The sequence below is a fragment of the Gracilinanus agilis genome, chromosome 1 (assembly GCF_016433145.1).
Source record: "Gracilinanus agilis isolate LMUSP501 chromosome 1, AgileGrace, whole genome shotgun sequence".
In the NCBI taxonomy this organism is placed as follows: Eukaryota; Metazoa; Chordata; class Mammalia; order Didelphimorphia; family Didelphidae; genus Gracilinanus; species Gracilinanus agilis.
Window position 1 is genome coordinate 264,700,168 of NC_058130.1, and position 14,895 is coordinate 264,715,062.

At 34.8% G+C, this 14,895-nt stretch overlaps 1 protein-coding gene across 1 annotated transcript in view; it reads right to left on the minus strand.

Moving 5' to 3' along the window:
* Positions 1-14,895, minus strand: part of LOC123235266 (aminopeptidase O (putative)) — a 594,443-nt gene that overhangs the window by 229,360 nt on the left and 350,188 nt on the right. Inside the window, exon 9 of the mRNA XM_044661380.1 lies at positions 5,547-5,590. Coding sequence (XP_044517315.1) covers positions 5,547-5,590 — 44 coding nt within the window. The remainder of the gene's footprint in view (positions 1-5,546; positions 5,591-14,895) is intronic.

Below are 14,895 nucleotides of genomic sequence, written 5' to 3' on the forward strand. Positions count from 1 at the left end.
CTGCCTTTGGACATTCCAGAAGAGTAAAGGAACCCAGAAAAAGCTATCTTTTTATTTTTAAAGGCTAAGACATAACTGAAGCCCATATTAGTCTTCTCATGAAATGTAATTTCCTTCAACATTAAGAGGGTGAAATGGAAAACTAGAAACAAAACAATTTATCTGAATAAGCTGTTTGTGTTAGTTCCAGGGAGATGAATTAGCCTGTCTTGTTTTAATATTATTTTTGCCACCTGCATTAAGAAAACTATTCGTTATTACTGAAACTAGAATTCCATTGGAGATTTTTTAAGTAAAAAGGATTTGAATTAAGCTCAATATACAGAAAAAAACCTGCCACCATTTAACTCTTATGTGATAATTACATCTTCTCATTCGTCTTCTTCCTGTCTACTGCAGCATATTCTGATATTCTTATCTACTGTGGCATAACTCTAATAATTCAACCAAACTACTTATTAACTCCTGACTATGAACAAAGCATTAATGATACTAAGGTTATTAAATTACAATGTGCAAAACGGCACAACTCTTGCCCTCTGTAAGCTTAACAATAGAAGTTGTTGTTGTTCAGTCTTTTTTCAGACTCTGTGACTACATTTGGGGTTTTCTTGGCAGAGATACTGAAGTGGTTGCCATTTCCTTCTCCAACTCATTTTACAGATGAGGAAACGAAGGCAAACAGATTTAAGTGAATTGCCCAGGGTCACACATCTAGTAAATATCTGGGGCTAGATCTGAACTCAAGAAGATGAGATCTTCCTGACATTCTATCCACTGCACCACTTAACGGCCCCTACAAGAGAACAGGTGAATGCAATTTGTAAGTATATCATATAGGATGTTATAGGGGCAAAACAGACTCTGAGAATGTACTTTAGGAAATTTTGAGGAGAGAAATATTCTGCTAGGGATTGGAATATGAAGAGGGAGGGAATGTTTAGTTAGGGTTAAGAGAGAACGCAGTGTTTAGAGAGAACACAAACTTCCCTCTAAGAAGCCAAATTTGGATTACCTATGATTGAAACAGTTACTGAAAAATCTCAGTTATCAGTTTGTATGTTGACTTTATCTTCTACACAAAGAATGCTTTAATGTATTTGTCAATCCAAAACATATTAAAAAATAAAGGACAGATTCAACTTTGGATTAGGAGGAAGAAAGGTAAATTCTTACTATGTCAAAGTTTTCTCCTTTTAACATTTAAAATGCAAAGTTTTGCTACTAGCCATTTGGCTCCAGACTGAGGGAGGTTACAGTGCTTTTATATCCTGACTGGATCAGACTTTAACTAAAGTAGTGCATTCAGCTCTAGATTCAACATTTTGGGGACATTAACAAATAAGAGTTTATTCACAGGAAGATGGAAGAAGATGCAATATTTAGGTAAAGTAGGCTGGAAAGCAAGCCACATATGAGGATAGGAATGTTTATCTTGGAGGAGAGAAGTCTTGTGAAGGAAGGGAATGAGCATTTATTAAGCACCTACTATTACAAGCATTGTGCCAGGTACTTTACAAATATTATCTTATTTGGCCCTCACAACAATCCTAGGAATTATTGTAAAATGTTTTTATTATAACTATTTTACACTGAAGAAACTGAGGTAACAAGAGGTTAAGTAATCTGCCACGGTTACACAGCTTTTATGGATGTGAGGTCACATTTGAACTCAGGTCTTCTAGACTCAAGCATGCCATCTAGCTGCCTCTCTACCTGTAACATGTAACAGTTATCCTCAAACTTAGAAAGGTTCACCATGTGTAGAATCATTATTGTTCTGCTTGGCCTTTGAGGTCACAAGTAGGAACAGTGTGTAGCAGATACAAGAAAGGGAGATTCCAGTGCTATATTTGGAAAACTTCCTAACAATTAGGACTGTGCAAAAGAACTCTGAGAAATAATGGGTATCTGCTATCACTCTTTAGGCAAAAAGCAGCTAACATGGATGATCATAATATAATCCCAATGTCATTGAACTATTCTGATACTTCCTCCCCTTCTTTGTTATCTTACAAGTAGTTATTTTTTTATCTTTTTTAAGTTAAACTAATTAATTAAGAATATTTTTCCATGGATACATGAATCATGTTCTTTCCCTCCCCTCCTCCCACTCTCCTTCCATTGCCAACAAGCAATTCCTCTGGGTTTTACATGAGTCATTAATTAAGACATATCCATATTATTAGTATTTGCATTAGGGTGATTGTTTAGAGTCTACATCCCCAATTATATCCCCATTGAACTATTACAAGTAGTTATTAACAGTGAAAATGTTTCTACTTCATCAAGGATTCTTGTGTGTGTGTGTGTGTGTGTGTGTGAGACAGAGAGGGGGTGGGGTGGAGTATGTATGTTTGAGTGATGGACCTCTATGGCAGCTTGGTGAAGTCTAAGGATACCTAATTACACAACTGTATTGCTGTACCGCTGGTCTATTGTGTCAATGTTTGGGAAAATGGTAATTGAAGACTGTATTGATTATTTGCTATTGGGATTATGGCAAGGGATATTGTTTATCCCATACTTGGTTTGAGATCATACCCAGATATTGCAGAGTTATATTGAATTTTGAGGTAGCCCAACCTGTTCTTACTAACTATTCTGGATATTATAGCACACACACCTATTATTGTTTTAACTGGTTACATCATATACAAAATAAGATGGATATTTTTCCGTGTTAATTATTGTTGTAAGATTGTGGTTACCTAGTGTTTTAGAGATTCAGAGATGAAGCAATTGTTAAAGTTAATGCAAGTTAAAATAGAAAATTTGGAGATGTATATGCAAACTGGTGGTGCTTGTGGTTGAGCTCCTGATAGTGATGATAAACATGGTAAAGGTGTTAAATCTGAACTTTCTAAGGCAGAATTGGGACAAAAGGCATTAAATAAGGGGGACAAACCAGTTAATCTTTTTCTGCTTCGCGATTTGACTATCATTTGCGAGAATGGTATATTTCACATGAGGCAACATACAAGATTTAGATCAGAGGATGTAGAGAGCTTAAAGAGGAAAATCCCAAACTTTCACGATGATCCTAGGAAATTTGTTAAGATCTTTTGGGCATTTATTAAGGTGCATGACCGTCTGATTTTGAGGACTGTTGGTTTGTCCTAGGAGAGATATTGATTGTCTAATCATGATAGAAATAAGTTTGTGGAAGAAACCAAAAATACTAAAGGGATGACACCATGGCTGGTAGCCTGGGAGGAGCTGGGTCTAAATTCAATTCCTATTTACAAGATGCTCAAGCAGGCAAGGACATCACTAATCAAGGTTATGGAGAAAAATTCGAGGCACCCTAAAGCTTGGTCTAAGTTTGAGAAAGTAAAGCAGACCAATCAGGAGACACTAGCTACATTTTTAGATTGAATCATCGAAGCTGCTGAAATTTACTTGGGCCTAAATGTCCTGGAAGATACACCATAGAGCATGTTAAGCGTATATTTGTGGAAAATGCTGTTCCCCAGGTGAGGAAGTTTTTTGAACTGAAACAAAAGGCTACCTATGTTTTTGCTCAGGAGAAGGACAAAGTGAATGATGAAAAGGATTTAGTGATTGAGAATAAATAGATAAATTCAGCATCATGTTTTTAAATGCATAAAATAAAATATATAGGAAACCAGTTATATTTAAAGTTATTTATTGAAAAACAAGTTCATGGTCTCCAAGTTAAGAATCCCTATCCAGGAGTTTGTACTTTTAGAGTACATAAAAATCTTTCTTTTTCTTTAGATAGGCATCATTTCTGAGATTTCCATTGACTTTCTGTTTCTAAATAATAGAGGAGGCAATTAGGTTTTGGGTTAGAACTTCGTTAAGTTATCTGAGGAGCAGGTTTAAATTGCCTGTTGTTTGAAATGCAGTGCTGATTTTGATTGGGGAAATGAAATATCTCACTTAATAAATAACACCTTCTCACTGAGAGCACTTAAACTAGGTGGTAGGCATTCATAGCAATAATTTTGCAGTTTTCAAGAGTGCACTTTATTCTTAAAAAGCTCTTTAGCAGGAAAAAATACGGTACAGAGAAAAGCACCCTTCTTTCTACTTAATGATCCTTATAGTTCAAGAATTGTGGCAGTTTCTTGTAGCAGTTTTCATTCCTACATAGTCAGCTACAAGAAACCCAAAAGTTTCACTTCAACTAGTTACCAGAATAAAAATTATCAAGGCATTATCTTTTCCCCAAAAAGTTTATTGAATACTGCATATCTTGATTTCTATGTATAATATAATTTCACTTGGACACAAGGGAACTTAAGTTTTTCCTTCTTAAACGTAAAAACAAATTTTTGCAGTCTTTTCAATCCTTGAGTTGAAGTGAGTGCAAAGGGGAGGTAAATGTAATAACAAATGGATTTTTATCACTGAATAGGGAGGGAGGCATGTAGTGTAAGTGGTCCCCTATACTCTTTGACTCTCACTCTATTATTCATTATTATTGTTTAATTTTTTTGCATAAAAGTAATTTTATTTGGGGGTCAGTTTACGAGGAAACTACCGTATCAGACAGAGCAACTTCTCTGAAAAGATAGCTTTAGTACTGGTTAAAAAATGAGTAATACAGTGCTTGACAACAGAAAATGCACAATTTCTCTCTTGAAATAGGAAATTTAAAACAAGAAAATATTTCAACAAGATTTAGGGAGAAGTAAGAGAGAGAGTTTCTACAAATATAGGAAGGAATTTCCGGAAGTGAGGGGGAGGGAGGGAGGGAGGGAGGAAGGAAGCATTGTGCTGAGTGCTTTGTAAAAATTATCTCATTTAATCCTCACAACTACCCTGGGAGATAGGTGATATTATCTTCATTTTACAATTGAGGAAATTGAGGCAGACAGTGATTAGGTGACTTGCCTGAGGTCATAAAGCTATTAAATGTCTGAGGCTAAACTTGAACTGGGGTCTTCTGGACTCCAGAATCTGCTGAGGGAACTGTTCCTATTCCTTCACTTTCCTCATGTGCAAAATAGTAAATATAAGATTCCTTCTTTATGAAATATTTATAAAATTCTGATGAAAATCCTTCCATATGAAACAAATGAATTAGATATAAAACACCAAAGCAGTATTACCCTACTAATTCTTCCACTTTTTTGCTCTGTGTGATTCTTGTTCATTAAACTTTCACACATGTTCTAAACAACATAGCTGATACCTTCTTGTTCTTTTTCATGTCTTAGAGGTACCAATATACATGACTTCATATTCAACTTTTATCTCTCTTTTTTAACTAAATGATTGTCCTACCTCCTTTTCTAGTCATAATGATCTTTAATGATATCTTTCATGCAGTCTCTAGCACTTAAGTCATTCTTAGTAAGAGATTTCAGCCTGTCTTTGTATAGCCCATTACACTACTTATCATTTTAATTATTCTGAAAGTGTGCTGTTCTAGAATTCATAGCTATATAGTATTGTCCAGTGTTTTTGCTACATGTGGTCATAAGTCAAAGGATGGAAGATGAGTGACTTTGCTGAAAGAATTTGTTAAAAAGTCAATTCTAGCTGTTCCTATGCCCACCTTCATTTCCACTCACCGTTCTTCTTCTGAGATATCTTCCAGCAGCATATGAAGAAAATCCTGCAGAACAAACAAAGTAGATCTATAAACCTGTCTATCAATAAATTATCCTGAAGCTACATTCATTTTTGATAAAGCTTGACTAGCAACTATAAATAAGTGACAAAGAGTCCCTGTTAAACCACACAATCACTTATTCAGTGTTCCAACTCAACCAGTTAAAGGAGGCAATTTTGCAAGAATCACTAAAAATAAAAATTTTAAGATTTTTCATTATTTACCTTAGCCAAATAGCCTATTTCATTCAGAATATAATCATTATCATCTTCAATTTATGGAGATGAGTGTAATTTTAAAAAATGTAATCAGATAATATTTAAAAGCACTTTTTGTGAAAAAAAAAACAACTTTTCACTCATTAGATAGCCTAAAATAAATTCCTAATTTTCTTAGTAAAACAAAAATGTTTAAAGCTACCTGATGAATCTTTTTAAAAAATCATTCTAAATCAGAAAGCAGTAATCTAAGACCTTGACTTCCTCCACTAAGTTTTTCCTATATACTCTAGGCCACACTAATCTCTGCCTTCTTTGAAATCCTATTGTATTTATAATTAATAATACATAACTTTTAACATTTTATTGTTGATGAATTATTTGTATATCTTAGTCATCTCACTAATTAGACTATAAATTCCTTGAGAGCAAGAACTAGTCATATTTCTTTTATATTTCTCACAATGCCAAGCATAGAACTGGACACAGCACAGTGATAACTACCTAAGAGAAATTGCTTTTATTTTTAACATTTAATTTGTATTTTATTATTTCTCAATTACATGTAAACAAAAATTTTTAACATTTTAAAAATTTGAGCTACATATTCTCTCCCTCCCTCCTTCTACTTCCCTCTCTTTGAGGAGGCAAAAAAAAATTTATATAGATTATACATATGTTGTTGTTCTGTCCTGTCCGATTCAGTGTGACCCCATGGACTCCATGGAGTTTTCTTGACAAAGATACTGGAATGGTTTGCCATTTCAGTCTCTAGGAGATAAAGGCAAACAGAGAATAAGTAACTTACCCAGGATTACAAAGATAGTGTCTGAGGCCGGATTTGAATTTAGATCTTTCTGACTCTAATTCCAGTGATCTATCCACTGAGCTACCTATTTGCCTTCTAGGCAAACATATTTAGTTATGCAAAACATTTCCATATTAGCCATGTTGCAAAAGAAAGTGCAAACCGAAATAAACAAGAACTTTAAAGAAAAGTTTAAAAAGTATGCTTCAATCTTCATTTAGACTCCATCAGTTATTTCTCTACAAGTAAATAACATTTGTATTTTTCATCATAAGTTCTTTGGAAATATCTTGGATCAATGTAAGCCATCCACAGCTGATCATCCTTGAAATATTGCTGTTACAGTGTACAATGTTCTCCTGGTTCTTCCTATAAGTCTTTACAGGTTTTTCTGAAACCATTTTGTACATCATTTCTTTGATCACAATAGTATTCCATCACAATCATACACCACTTGTTCAGCCATTCCCCCAACTGATGAACATCCCCTTAATTTCCAATTCTTTGCTACCACAAAAAGAACTGCTAGAATATTTTTGTACAAATAAAACCTTTTCCTACCTCACCCCACTCCCTTAAAAAAAATCTATTTGATATACAGACGTCATTGTGGTATTCCTGGCTCATAAGGTACATACACACAGTTTTAAAGCCTTTTGAGCATTGTTCCAAATTGTTCTCCAAAATGATTAGGTCAGATTACAACTCCACCAACAGTGCACTAATGTCCCAGTTTTCCCACATCCCCTTCAACATTTTTCATTTTCCTTTTCTGTCATATTTGCCAATCTAATAGTTGTGAGGTGGGACCTCTTTTGTATTTCTCTAATCAAGGGTGATTTTGAGCATTTTTGATTTGTCAAAAACAGCTTTGATTTGTCAGAAAACTGTTCATATCCTTTGACAATTTATCAATTGGGGAGTGTATTGTATTCTTACACATTTGACACTGTTTTCTATATATTTGAGAAACAAGGCCTTTATCAGAGAAATGATGTAAAATCCCCCCCCACACACACACACACACACACAATTCCTTTCCTGCTTTTCTTCTAATCTTGGCTGCATTTGCTTTGGTGGGTGTGTGGGATGAAATTTGTGCATTATTCCCCAATATACATTGATTAGTATTAGTAATCATAGATTAGCAACTTCCTATAGAAAAATAGTGAAGCTAGGTGCCCTCTACTAGGAGATATCAATCTCTTCTTTTGAAGAGTCATTAGTATAGGCCTTTGATAGTCTTCTTAAATGTGGTTAAAGAGTTCCCCCTTTTTTATTCCTGTGGGAAGAAGTTTAGGGGTGACCTAATTCCTTTGAGATAATCTCAAAATTTACAAGTTATAATCTTGACTACATGTCCCAAGAAATGTTTCAGCCTGAATGCTATAGCCCAATGTTGTTATGCTATAGCCCAAGAAATATTTCAAAGAGTATTTCAGCCGGAATCGTTGCAATCTGATAAATCCTTGGGCAGGCCTAAAGACCTGACTCGGCTAAAAAATGCTAACCTAAGGAATATTCCCATATGCTTGGAAATGTTGGAAAATAAAGAAAAGAAACTCAGAAGCATTGGGAAGAATTAAGGAGGATAGAAGGAGGGTAGAATAAGATACGGATGATGGGAAAGTGGAGATAGCATTGTTTTGGATCCCTATAAAATCTGAATAAACTTAAGCATCTGTGCCAACTTCTGAGAGCCCAGACTATGGACTCTTTTTCTTTCTCTCTCTCTCTCTCTCTCTCTCTCTCTCTCTCTCTCTCTCTCTCTCTCTCTCTCTCTCTCTGTCTCTCTCTTTCCCTCCCTCCCTCCCTCCCTCCTCCCCGTAAGGATACTACCTATGCCCAGGTAGTATTGCCTCACTCTTGCCACCTTGTGAGGATGCTGTCTAGGCTCAGACAGTTTTCTGCACCCTATGCCTGCCCCACACCTCTGAATAAAGCCACGTGAACTCTGCCAGCATCAGGTCTCCTGTCTGCTCATTAGAGTGATCCTGGGAGTGAAAGCCCCTCTAGAATTTCACTCCACACAGTGGGCAAAACTTTAAAAATCTCATATGACCAGGGGGCAGCTGGGTAGTTCAATGGACTGAGAGCCAGGCCTAGAGACAGGAGGTCCTAGGTTCAAATCTGGCCTCAGACACTTCCCAGCTGTGTGACCCTGGGCAAGTCACTTGACCCCCATTGCCTAGCCCTTACCACTCTTCTGCCTTGGAGCCAATACACAGTATTGACTCCAAAATGGAAGGTAAGGGTTTAAAAAAAATTTTTTTTAATTTCATATGACCAAAATTATCCATTTTACAACTTGTAATGCTGTCTATTTCTCATTTGTTCATAATTTCTTCCCATATCCATAAATCTGACAGGTAAAACATTCCATGTTCCCTTTATTTATGGTACTACCCTTCATGTCAACAATTATGTATCTATTTTTACCTTATCTAGGTATACCACTGGAAATGTTTGCCTAGATCTAGTTTCTGCCAAACTGCTTTACAGTTTTCTCAAATTTTTGTCCTTTGAGAGAAAAATGTTCATTGTCACTCAGTACCTACCATATTACCTTTCACATATGTTGTGAGGAAGATAAGATTAGTTATTGATTAGGTATTAAGTACATAGCAGGGAGGAGCTGGAGCTGGAAATTCCAGGATGGAATGAGGGAGCAGGAAGAAGTGACTTGTGCTCTGGGAAGGACTCCATTAGGGGTTAACACAAACTGGTTAGCCCTGGGAGCACTCAGAATAAAAAGACATCCTGTATCCTGATTTCCCCTGGGATCTTGTGTGGTGGCATCTAGCAAAGAGGACAAGATCTACAGTGCCAAAGGAAGAAGGAGAAGTTTGAGATCTGGTGGACAGCGTTTCAAGCACTCCCTCACTACTTGGTTCCTGAGACAACTTTGGCTCTTGGCATCCAGAGATCATCAGTGGATTGCAGTGAGAATCCCAAAGCCACAAAGCCCCCAGCTGAGCTGCTCAAGCCTGGCAGGTTCCAGGTCTGAGGCAGTCACCCAGAGACTCCATTTACAGCTCCTTGGGCCCTGTTAGTTTAGATTACTAAGTTCGTGTAGGAATAAGTCTTCCCTTTCCCTGTGGGTTTTTGTCATTAAGGTTTAAGGTTTTAGAGTAGACATTCCTATCCCTCCTTTTAATTGTTCATTATTAAACCAGTTATATCCTGTTACCTTGCATGTGAGACTCAAAGCCTCTGGCTCAGGAAGGCAGTTGGTCAACAGTCCCTTTTGACAGTTAGGAGCGTTTTGGCTGTTCAAGTCTTCATGTCCAGGTCTAGTGTCTCATAAATCCCAGAGTGTGTTCCCACAAACCACTTAGTTTATTTATAATATCCCTGGTGACCCCATTACCTTACTTATATTTTCCACACATAGTAGGTGCTTAATTAATGTTTGCCTACAGAAATGAATCACCCAGAGGAAGGCAAATCATGTAGTATGAGTTCATGTCTAATGAACCCTTATCTAATAATTAAAATAAAAACCACTTTGGCACCATTTTCATCAGAGGATGAAACAAAAGGATTTGGCCATAAATATGAATATTCAGGTGCTGAAATATCAACTAAATTACAAAAGTATATCCACAAAGAAAGGGTCTTTTGGGGATTGGGGGACAGATCCTTTTTGAAATCTCTAAGGCTCTATACTTAAGTTTATACTGCAATATCTTTTCACTGCTTCTTTCCTCCTTATTCTTTCATTCCCTCTCCCCATTCTTCTATCTTCCATTTTTGTATAGCCCTTCTCCCCTCTATCTTTCTAAACTATTTCTCCATATGTAGAAACTGACAGGTAATCAATTGATCTTTTTTTTCTTTGCTTTATTTTCATTTATTATTTTATTCTGAACTTAACAGATGCCAGAAAAGATAAGCATTTCCATATACAAAGAAGAGATATTATATATGTAATAGAGAATCTGAACAATTTGGAGCTTGCCTTTCAAACATACAATAAACTCAATATATATATATACATATATATATTATTTTTAAAAGCTAACTTTCTTGTCTGGTTCCTACTGATTTTTATTTAACATTTTGTTTTGTTGTGGGAAAGGGGGTCAGTTTTTAATTTTGGTAATTCTATTGTTGGCTTCCCTTCCCTATCCTGCCCTTTACAAATTCCCAAACTGAAAGAAAAAACTTTGTATTAGGAGTTAGATAACACATTTCATCTCTGGGTCTTACAGAATCAGAGTTTATGAGTAGTATGGCACTGAAAATAGATTAATGTAGGTAATATTGTCATTTTGATTACACTGACACAAACTATTAGTAACTTAGTTGTTCTCTACAATCTCATTATAGCACTTGCAAAAAGCAATAATTTTGTTTCTTATGTTTTTTCTATGAGTATAGACAAAAAACTAGGCTTATTCCTTCAGTTACTATTACAGTAGCTAGCAATTTTACTCCTGTATCATATGAGAGTGGTGATAGTGAATGTTTGTTTTATCCCTGATCTTAATGGAAAATATTCCAGTGCTTCTCCATTATAGATAATTCTAGTTCTTGGTTTCACATAGTTACTATTTACTATATTAAGCAAAAGGCCATTTATTACTATGCTTGTTAATGTGTAAAAAAACAAAAACAAAAACAAAACAGAAATGGGCTCTATTTGGCCCAAAGACTTTTCTATAAATGTGATTTTTGTTTTTATTATAAATATGATCTTCTTTGCAGTTTTTCTAATACTGAATGAACCTTGTATTATAGTATAAATCAACTTGTTCATAGGGTGTGACCTTTTTGATATGTCACTATGGTTGCTTATTTATATTGGTGTGTAGTTTTCTTTCTTTTGTCTATCCCTGGTTTGAATATCACATTTGTTTCATATGTTGAAGACCATATTTGTTTCAGTGAAGGAATCTTTAGGATGTCTTTTCTTGTTTTGTCTTTTTAGCTATTTATATTATTTAGGAATCAATTGTTCTCTAAATATTCTTTAGAATTTGCTTATAAATCCTTTCGGTCATCTGAGGTTTTTTTCTCTTTGAGAGTCCATTTATGCCCAATTTAATTTCTGTTTCTGAGGATGAATTATTTCTATTTCTTGTTCTGTTCATCTGAATGTTTTCGATGTATTTAAAAAAATTAACCTATTTTATTGACATATGATTGATCAAAATAACTACTAATTTTCCTCTTTGTTTTCTTCTTATTTTTAGTAAATTCTCTTTGGTAAATTTTTCATACTGCCAATTTGATTCACCTTGGCTAATGCCTTATTTTATTTCTTATTTTACAAAGCTCATAGTTTTATTACTCCATTTCTTGTTTTTGATTACCTTCTTTGATTTTCAGAATTTTTCATTTGGTGCTTAGTTTTAAAAAAAAATTTGTTGCTCTTTTAGTTTTTTTAGTTTCATAACTAATTCATTGATGTGTTCTTTTTTGTTTTGATATATAAAAGGAAGGCAAGCTAGTCTAGATAAAGCAGGATGTGCTAGGGAAAAGAAATCACCAGCACTACTTTAACTATAACTTCACTACAGACTCTGATGGAGACAGACCAGACCTACATCCATCCCAGTCCATCCCAGTCCCTACAGCCATTATTAAAGGGAAACATCACTGCTGAAAAGAGGCTAACCTTCCTCATCACCAATACCAACAAATTCTATCCAAATACTATAAGTAGGCACAAGAGCTACATTTTAATCCTGACACTTGCCATGTGACCAAACTATCTCCTCTTTTTATTATAAATGTCCTTCATGAGATCCTTTGCTTTTGTTCTTCTTTTGGGTTTCTCGTTTCTTATATGCTAGATAGTCTACTTGTATCTAACATAGTCTTCTCTATTGCCCTCTTTTAGTTCTTTGGTGACAGTTGCATGTCATATCGCAAAAACAGTAAAAGTTAAGTATAAAAAGATGGACCTTTTCTTTCCAAGAAAACCTTGGTCATTAAAAGAACTATATAATTTCACAAAATTGAAAAATTCATTTCCTTCTCCTATTAAACTCCAAATTCTCCTTGCTGTCCATCTAATTAGGGGGATGCCTTCCTCAAGCACGTGAAGACTTCTCTTGGAAGAATGGGCAGATGGAAACAGTTTGATCCAAGGGCCATGAAGCCAACTGACACCAGGCACTGTGGAGTACTTCAATTTTGGCCAGACATCAAAGATGCCAAGGTTATCCTCTACACCAGGGCCATTGCCAGTCAGGCAGACTTTTGTCTTGCCACTGGACTTTGATTCAACTTTGGAAAAGAAAGAGTGAAGCTAATGACTTTGTACAACTTTGCTTCACTTAAATCTAATTTATACACAAGTCAAAAAATCCTTTTTTGATGTCATTGGTCCTCTTTAAAAATGAAGAATCAACAATAACTGTCCATCCCAGAAATTAGGACTGTTAGACAAGCTCTACAAGGATATACAAATGCAATTACGCAATAGACATTCTTCATCCATTTGGTCTTTCCTCTGAAGATATAAAAGACAAACCCCTTTGAATTACTATAGAGCTCTTGATGCAGTCAACATGTCATCTTTAAACTGGAGGACCTCATGATCTACAGAATCATCCCTTTTCAACCTGAACTCCATGCTCACAGTAGCAAATATATTTGTAGAATATATATTTATATATCTCCCAGTTTTATGCCTCACCTAATGTTTATTATTAGGCCATTCAATAGAAGCATTTGGATTGTTCTATCTTCCAAGGGCTACTGAATGAGACTGATACATGTATGGGAGATATCTTATTGTAAAAGAGCCTTTAAGGTAATGTTTCTTTCTTTTAAAAAATGTTTTTACCAAATGAATACTTTTTCATAATCAACAAATTAAAGATAAACATATATATACATACATATATATATATATACGTATATATATATATATATATATACACACACACACACACACACACACACACAATGAGATCTTGTATTCACTAAATATCAGTTAGAGTGAAATGGTAAAGATGTCATTCATAGGATCATAGCTCTATAGCTAGAAGGAACCTCTGCAACCCTCTAATCCAATCTCTCATTTTCCAGATAAGGAATATGAGGCTTAGGTAAATTAATTACCTGTCCTTTTGTGGGCTAGAGTACAAGCCTGAACTCTTAAAAACGGAGAGTAGATGTTTAGATTACGAAACAGATAAAAGTACAGGAAAAAAAGAAGAGAAATTAAGATCTTTATTGTCTAAAGTGTTCTCTTTCCATTGATACACTAAAATAGTTCTAATTTATGATAGAAATCTGTAAGCTTATTTCTACTTATGATTTTATATTCTATTTGTTGCAGATACTTTCGCTGAAAACACACTAAATGAATTTTATTAGAAAGAATAATTAAGAGTTTCCTTTTATTGAAACCCTTGTTTTCTGCCTGAAACTGTACTTTGTTGCTAATTCAAATAAAATAGATGAAAATCTGATATTAGAAACATATAGGTCATACAATCAAAATGGAGGAGGGAGGATCCCAAAATTGATTAATGCCTCACATCTGAAGTCATTCCCTTGAACCTTCAGTGCAATGAGTAATGAGTAAAAAACAACAACAAAAACAAATGGAAACAAAACTAGCTTCCAGAATGAGAGCAATTATTTTCATTTAGTTATTTTTCCCTCCTCAAAATAGTTATCTTTACAATTGTTCCACAAAAGAATAGTTTTTAGAAATTCATTATTCATAATCTCAATACTAATACATCAATGTATTTGCTCTAAGAAATCTGATTAGTCTAATGGCAGCTAGTAAGCTTATGAAAATGTCAAATATAGTAATTATAACTTCATACTAATTTTACTTCATTACAGTTCTATATTCCATATCAGTTTATCCCATATTTGCCCCATAATTTATGCTCAATTATGCTGGGCAAAAATTACATTAGCAATGGCAAAGGGAAAAATTTAATTGCATGAGAGGCAGGAAACCAGAATTAACCTTAATTCTGTCCCCTTGCATTTTCCCATTAGAACAGGGCATTTCTTTGCATGATTACAGAATACATAGTACCAAAATCATATTTAAATTCATGGAAAATACACAAAGTCCTCAAATAGTTCTTCAATTTAAAAAAATGTAATCAAATAGCTTCCTAACAAGTCATCATTCTAGCTGTTTCTGTTTCTTACTGTTTTAAAGCTATGACTAAGCAGGAGAAATTGTTGTTGTTAAGTCATTTCAGTCATGTCCAACTCTTTATGACCTCTTTTGGGCTTTTCTTGGTAAAGAAAATATGCTGTTTCTTTCTCTATTTTTTTTTGCTTGTTTGTTTGTT